The 8,395-nt window shown below is 42.3% G+C and overlaps 1 protein-coding gene across 1 annotated transcript; it reads right to left on the bottom strand.

Annotated features, from left to right (window-relative positions):
• Positions 1 to 2,084: 2,084 nt before the first annotated feature.
• Positions 2,085 to 2,504, bottom strand: LOC138877839 (uncharacterized). The gene has a single exon (XM_070157482.1). The coding sequence runs from the start codon at positions 2,502 to 2,504 to the stop codon at positions 2,085 to 2,087; it is 420 nt and encodes a 139-aa protein (XP_070013583.1).
• Between the last annotated feature and the right edge of the window lie 5,891 nt (positions 2,505 to 8,395).

The following is an 8,395-nucleotide window of genomic DNA, read 5'->3' as shown; positions in this document are numbered from 1 at the left end:
TATAAGCAGCAAATGATCATCCCATCTACCTTTGAAGTCGAGCACACAAGCACGCAACATGTCCTCAAGCATCTAAATAATCCGCTCTTCTTGCCCGTCAATCTGTGTATGGAAAGCTATACTGTGATTTACCTGCGTACCCAAACCTTGCTAAAATTTCTTCTAGAAAGTATCTGTGAACTGGGGGCCCCAATCAGAAATGATGGAAATGGGAGTGCCATAAAGCCTTACTATTTCCTTGATATATAATTGAGCATACTGTTCCGCAATTTCAGTGGATTTAACTGGTAAGAAGTGTGCCGATTTCGTGAGTCGATCCACGATGACCTAAATTGAGTAAAACTTATGTGGAGTGCGCGGTAAACCCACCACAAAATCCATATTGATCATTTCCCATTTCCATGTTGGAATTTCTATACTCTAAGCTAACACACCGGGCCTTTGATGTTCGACCTTCACTTGTGGACAGTTTGAACATTTTACAACAAAGTCCGTTACGCCCCTCTTCAGGTTATTCCAACAGTAAACTTCCTTGAGGTCATGATACATTTTCGTAGAACCTGGGTGAACGGAATACCTATAAGTGTGGGCTTCTGCCATGATTCTTTCCCGAAGACCATCTACGTTTAGAACACATAGTCGCCCCTGGTATCGTAATGTACCATCTTCCATGTCAAGTGAAAAAGCCAAAGTTTTGTGTTTATGAATCCCTTCCTTCAGTTGTACCACTATTGGATTGTTGTATTGCTTTTCCTTGTCCTCCGCCACAAGTGATGATTCTTCCCTATTCCGCACAATCACTCTCCCTTCGCTGGAGTTCACAAGACGAACTCCCAAACTGGCCAACTGATGAACCTCGCTGGCCAAGGGCCTTTGACCTGCCTCCAAGTGAGCCAAACTACCCATAGATGTCTGACTAAGAGCATTCGCCACCATATTAGCTTTCACAAGATGATACAGAATGTCGATGTCATAATCTTTGAGCAACTCAAACCACCTTCTTTGCCTCAAGTTCAACTCCTTCTGTTTGAAAATGCATTGAAGTCTCTTGTGGTCCGTGAATACATCCACATAGACTCCATATAAATAATGATGCCAGATTTTCAATGCAAAAACCACCGCCGCCAGCTCTAAGTCATGAGTTGGGTAGTTCTTTTCATGATTCTTAAGTTGCCTTGAAGAATAAGCTATAACCTTACCATATTGCATTAATACACACCGAAAACCAACCCTTGAAGAATCACAATACACCACAAACCCTTATGTACTATCCGGCAGGGCCAACACCGGCATCGAAGTCAATCTTGACTTCAATTCTTGAAAACTCCCTTCAAAAGCATCGGACCAGTGGAACATGGCCGTTTTCTGCATCAATTTGGTCAGTGGAGAGGCAAGAGTGGAGAATCCCATACCCTTCCAAACCTAAGAAACTACGAATCTCTATCGGAGTGGTAGGTCTAGGCCAAGCTTTTACCACTGCGATCTTTTGAGGATCTACCTTAATTCCCTCTCTGGAGATGTCATGCCCCAGAAATGTAACAAATTCAAGCCGAAATTCACATTTCCAGAATTTTGCATACAATTGGTGCTAATGAAGAGTCTGCAAAACTGCCCTGAGGTGGCCGGCGTGGTCTTCTCGATTCCGTGAAAACATAAGGATGTCGTCAATGAATACTATCACAAAGGAGTCAAGAAATGGCTTGAAGACTCGGTTCATAAGATCCACGAAGGTTGCTGGGGCCTTTTTTAGCCCAAAAGACATTACCATAAATTCAAAATGCCCATATCGGGTTTTAAAGTTATTTTCAGAATTTCTACTCCCTTATCTTCAATTGATGATACCCGGATCGCAAATCAATTTTCGAGAAGAACTTAGCACCTTGCAATTGATCAAACAAATCATCTATTTTTGGCAATGGGTACTTATTTTTGATTGTTACTTTATTGAGTTGCCGGTAGTCAATACACATCCGCAGCGACCCATCTTTCTTTCTGACAAGGAGAACCGGTGCGCCCCAAAGTGACACACTCGGTCGGATGAAACCCTTCTTTAGCAAATCCTTCAGTTGTTCCTTCAGCTCTTTTCATTCTGTTGGCGCCATTCTATAAGGTAGAATGGATATAGGTTGGGTGCCTGGAATCACATCAATCCCAAAATCGATCTCCCTGTCTGGAGGAATCCCAGGGAGCTTGTCCGGAAACACAACGAGGAATTCATTCACAATTGGTACAGATTCAAGGGTATACACCTCAGTAGTGGTGTCCGCAACTCGGACCAGATGATAAATGCTCCCCTTCCTGATCATCTTCATGGCCTTAAGGTAAGAAATAAACCTACTCTTTGGCATAACATTATTCCCCTCCCACTCAACAACTGGCTTGTTAGGAAACTCAAGCCTCATGATCCTAGTTCGACAATCGAGTTTGGCAAAACATGAATAAAGACAATTCATTCCCATTATTACATCAAAATCAATCATTCCCAGTTCAATAAGATCGGCCATGGTATCTCGGCCACGCATTGTGACAACACAATCCCTATAAACCCGTTCGGCCGTAATAGACTCGCCAACCGGAGTAGATACAGAGAAGGGCTCATGAAGCTGTTCGGGTTCTATCCTGAAGTTTGTAGCAACATAGAACCGACTGGGTCCTCCCGAACTCTGTGCACCATCACTAGCTGCACCCTGCTCGGCGGGTGCTAGAGAGCCTCGAGTTGGAGGGTGTGCTGAAGATGTAGCAGTTGAAGGACTGAGCTGTGCCCCTACCCCCCCCCCCCATGTGGCAGGACGCACGACAATCCCTCTGAATGTGGCCTCTCATCTCGCATCTGTAACATACTAGCATGTCTAGGTAGAAGACTCCCGAATGTATCCTCTTACATTTTGGGCATGGGATCCTTTACTGCTGCTGGGATCTCCCTCCCGATCGACCATGATGGTGGGACACCCTACTTTCCTAGCTGGGCCTAAAACGACTCCCATGTTGCTAGCCGTGCCCCGATGGCGGTGCACTAGCTGAAGACTGAGCATAAAACTAGGATGGACCTGATGATCCTCCCCAAAAAGCTGATCTCCTACCTCCGAATGAATCCCCAAGGTTGTCCGCTGATCGATCCCGACTATTACCTTCTTCTTCCATCCTGCACTTTAACTTTTGAGCCTTGGTAGCTTTGGAAAAGGCCACCATCCTTCCATAGTTCATGTCAGAATTTAGAGCAGCTGTGGCAACTTTATTAATAACCAAAGAGCTAAGGCCCTGCACAAATCGACACACCCTAGCCTCCATAGTCGGCATCATGTGAACATCATACTTTGACAGGCGCATGAACTCTATATGATACTCCCACACACTCTTACTACCCTGTTTAAGGGTCTCAAACTCCGCAACACGGGCTGCCTTAGTCTCGGCAGGCAGGAAATGGTCTATGAAGGCATCTACAAACTCACTTAATCTCGCCGGAGGGCTCCCCTCCTCATAGGAATCCTCCCACATCTCAAACCAAGAATATGCCACCCCTTTCAGACAATAGGAAGCCAACTCAAATCCCTCTGTCTCAGTAGCATGCATAACCCAGAGATTCTTATGCATCTCATCAATGAAATTCGAAGGTTCTGCTCTGGGATCAGTACCTATAAATACTAGAGGGTCTAACTTAAGGAACTTGTTTACCCTAGAACTAGAAGAATCCCAAGCTAAATGAGGTGAATGCAGTATTTGACCTCTACGCCTTAGAAGCCACTAACTGAGTCAACATCTAAATAGCTCCTCTAAGATCCCCATCAAAAATACCAGAACCAGAAACTAGGTCTGGGGGTGGAGCGGGCATATCGGTGGGAGGGACGGTGGTACCCTCCGTAGGTGTAGGAGCTGGGGTAGTCTGCTCTAGAGTGGAAGAACCAGGCAGAGTGATAGTAGGGCGATTGTCCTCACCCGTAATATCAAGCAGGGGATCATCATCCACTCCTGAGGTGGCATTGGCGTCTTGGCCAATTCTCTCTCTCTCTTCTTAGGTGCCATTTATGAAAGATAGAACAATGCACGAGTTAGAGGAAAGCAACCTCACATCCCGCTCTAACGCATGATATAGAACGACAATGAGGGGTATTATTCCTAAATGTCCAAGTAGCCCCCTATTTATAGATGTGATCGACAACACACCGATAAGAAGGCCTCTACTAGACATGGCTCTGAGACATCCTAGGACGCTTTAAAACCTCAGGCTCTGATACCAAGTTTGTCATTCCCCAATCCTAGGGGAGAGCGACCGGCGCGCAACCGAGCGAACCTGTCGAGCAAGCCTATCCAGCCTTTCCTACCCGACTCATTCAATATCCGAAGAAGTAATGCATCACAAATTATTAAACACGAGAGAGAGAGAGTTGTTATATAAATGCATAAATATTGCTAGTTAAATTTTTACTTAAATACAACATGCCATAGTTAAGCTTCCAAAACTACATACAGTTGACAATCTATTGGAGAAAGGTTTCAAAATATATTGTGATCCTATGACCACCCTGGCACCCATACATGACCCACATAAACTTCTACGGAGGCTCTAAGGATACAAAAGACCAATATGACAATGCCGGCAACAAGGTCTCGTCTATACCTCGAAATATGTAAATTTGTGCAAAAGAAGAACTACAAACCCCTGGGAGAAATGGGGGCTCACCAAGACTGCTGTGAAGATATAAAGAGAGAACCACTATCTTCGATCAGCGCTATCAACAACGAAACCACCTACATCCATCCAAAGATGTAGCGCCCCCGACAAAAGAGACGTTAGTACTATCGAATAGTACTAGTATATAAAACAAACACAATTCTTAATAGGATGAACAATGAACAAAAAGAAGGTTGTTATAACATCAGCAAGTACTTCACAAGATTTAAAGAAAATACCAAATATGGTTCACATAGTACTGGTTAAGTATTTCCGTTTCTCTAGGTTAATATTCTTTAGTGCCAAGTGCCAAAACCCATAATGCCACCGTGATTTTACACGGAGTCCGATCTTGACATGACCGGCTAAGCCATCCCAAGTGAGACATATCCAAATCCAAAATGATAATCAGAAATCCAATGTCGATGAGGGGTTATCATATAGGGAATGCACATATAAGGAAAGATAAGAACACTTGGAGAATAAAATCACATTTTGTACTATCATGATTTTAGAGTAAACACATAGAACAATTTTGGAATAAAAGTCTATCAACCCAACACATTAATGCAATCCATCTAGTATGATCAATCCGGAACTCACGCCAACTATTCGGACACCAAGAGTTCAACACTAAGAAGAAGAGGGTTAGCCTTACATACCCCAATATAGCTTTTTCTTAAATTCTTACAATAACTCCGGAACTCTTATCCACTTCGATCTTTTTTATGACAATTGCAAGTTGAACAAAAAATTAGAGAGATAATCAAGATTCTAACTCACTTGAGCATACTCTCAAGCACTAAGTGTGCATTATGAATTTTTAAGGTCTTTTGTGGAAAATGTTCTATCATCCTAAACCCATTTGTTACATTCTTAGCTCACAATCTTCCTATACCCTTTTATCATACATGCATGCAATACAATAAAACCTTATACCCATGAACCTATTTGTTAATTACTTATTTTAGTAGGAATTTCGAAATCAAATGTTAGAGAATAAGTTCTTACCTTTTAGGATGAAGGCCTAGTAACATTTCTTGATAATCTTCAAGGATTTGGGCAAGGATTGAGTAGAAGCTTGGTGAGGATCACTTTCTCCCTCTATAACTCTTGCTCTCACTCTAAAGGTAGTAGATATTAGCTCAAAAGGGTCTAATGGGGTGTTTTTAACCGAATGGGGTCGGGTTTTAAAAGATAGAAAATAGGAGCCCCGACTCAATCTTCGGTTGAATATGCGACCTCATAACTGATATGTTGCCTGCAAAAGTGGCCCTCAGACCTGGATACTCTGCCCGGGTATGTGACCAATATGTGATCTGCATATCTGTTCTGCGGTTGCATAATACACCGCAAAATTGCTGTATGCAAAAATCCCAAGGAGGTTATGCGATGACTATGCGGCCCGCATATCGATTATGTGATCGCATAATTGGCCGAATAGTTGTCCTCAAATTGTCCAACACACTGTCTCACTCTGCGGTAGATATGCAGCCCACATTGTTTTTAAGTGACCGCATAATGGGCCACAAAAATGCGCTTTTCTGAAAAATATTTTTCCTTAACTTTTTCATGCACAGATCAATCCAAAAGGTCCGAAATTCCTAACTTATACTTATAACTTGGCACTATGAGATTTCGAGTTTTTGGGTAAAATTTCACGGGGCCTTAACCCCCCCCCCCAACTTAAGATCATTCATCCTTGAATGAGGAATAAGGTTCACTTATAGCACCTTATGCAATTTCAGCTCCATACCACGCACCAACAACCCCCAAATTTGACAAACTCTCTAGATTTTCCAAAAATTTTGCCGGAGTTTCCTTTATATCTAGGCCTATCTACCTGCTGAGAGCCCCTGAAACACATCCTAATAGCATATATGATCAAATAACACGACAAAAGGCATAACAACACCAACTGAGGCGTCATGAAGGACATATAATTAGGAAGGAAGGTCTTTACATTAATTAAAGAAGTAACACAAAAATTTAGGGGAAACAACTTCATAGAACTATTACGTGGTTATTCAAACAAATGGGGGTACTTCTTTTTCATTTCATTCTCGGCTTCCCAAGTAGAATCTTCGACTTGCTGATTTCGCCATCATACCTTTACGGATGCAATCTCTTTGTTCCTCAACATTCGGACCTGTCTATCAAGAATAGCAACCGGGACCTCTTCATATGACAATTATTTACTAAACTCAATGGTATCGATCGGCACAATAGCAGACGGATCTCCAACTACATTATTCATCATGGACACATAGAATACCAGGTCCACTTGTGACATTTCAGGGGGCAGCTCAAGCTTATACGCTACCTGACCTATCTTTTGAATGATTCTATATGGCCCGACATACCTCGAGCTCAATTTTCCTTTCTTCCCAAACCGCATGATACCCTTCTTGTAGGATACCTTCAAGAACACCCAATCATCTTACATGAATTCTATGTCTCTGCGACGAATATCCGAATAGGACTTCTGACGACTCTGAGCAGTTTTCAACCGCTCTTTTATAATTTTAACCTTCTCCATAGCTTGATGCACAAGTTCTGGTCCTATCAGCTTGGCTTCTCCAACCTTGAACCACCCAATCCTATCAGTGAGGATTCTGAAATATTTGCAATAATAAACACATATTGCGAGAATGTAAATTCATGTCCTAATATGGGAGACTCGTTGTGTCCGAGTTAGGCCTAGCAACAAGTAAATTTGGAGAACTTTTTAAATGCCAGTAAATGATTCATTTCATAATCTGAAAATAGACAAATCCCAAAATACCACTAAAATAATAGAAAAGCAAGTCACTATTGGCATGTCACGCCCAACCTCGGGAGGCGCGACTGGCACTCAATCAAGTGAACCCAACTGAGCAAGTCTTACCATACACTTCCTACCCACCTCAATATGAATAAAGAAACCATACTTTTGTTTATCCATTTAGACGGGGAAAGACAGCACATTCTACATTGATAGTTCATTTTAAATACCACATTTAACCGTAGATGAGTTAGTTTCCAAGATCCCCATAGAGTTATAATTTATAGGCAACATAATTTTAGAATTACAACATGGTTCGTAGACCCATCCAACCCCCATACGTAACTCACACATATGTCTACGGAGCCTCTAGGATACAAAAGATGAGTTTGACAATGCCGACAAAAGGCCACGGCTATACCTCAAAAGTGAAAGTCCACAATACAAAGATATACAATATAGCCCCTCAAAGGAGAAATGGGCTCACCAAGATCTTGAGAAAACGGATGCTTTGCTACACGCGATCGGCACTATCCGCTATGGAGCCACCTACATTCATTTACAAATGTAGCGCCCCTAGCAAAAGGGTCGGTAGTACCATAGAATAGTACTAGTATGTATAACTAAACACCATCAAATTAGAAAGAACTTTCATACACAAATAAGGAAATCACAAGTATCACTCCAAAGCTTTAAAATATCACAACATTATCAACATGAAAGAATTACACAACCTTCATATCATGTTTCCATATCCTTTTTGTTGGGCATTTCATATTGTTCCACATCATTCACATTACCACCGCTATCTTGAGCGGAGTCCGATCTCGACCCGATCGGTTAGGCCGCCTCCCGGATACGTTACCAATATTATATTCACACTTTCCAGTTTCAATCATCAATGCATAACCACTATGTGTATATGTCATGACGTCTGATCACGGCCCGATCGGCTAGGCCGC

This window comes from Nicotiana sylvestris, chromosome 9, assembly GCF_000393655.2.
Source record: "Nicotiana sylvestris chromosome 9, ASM39365v2, whole genome shotgun sequence".
Taxonomy (NCBI): domain Eukaryota; kingdom Viridiplantae; phylum Streptophyta; class Magnoliopsida; order Solanales; family Solanaceae; genus Nicotiana; species Nicotiana sylvestris.
This window is presented reverse-complemented; position numbering and strand designations above follow the sequence as displayed.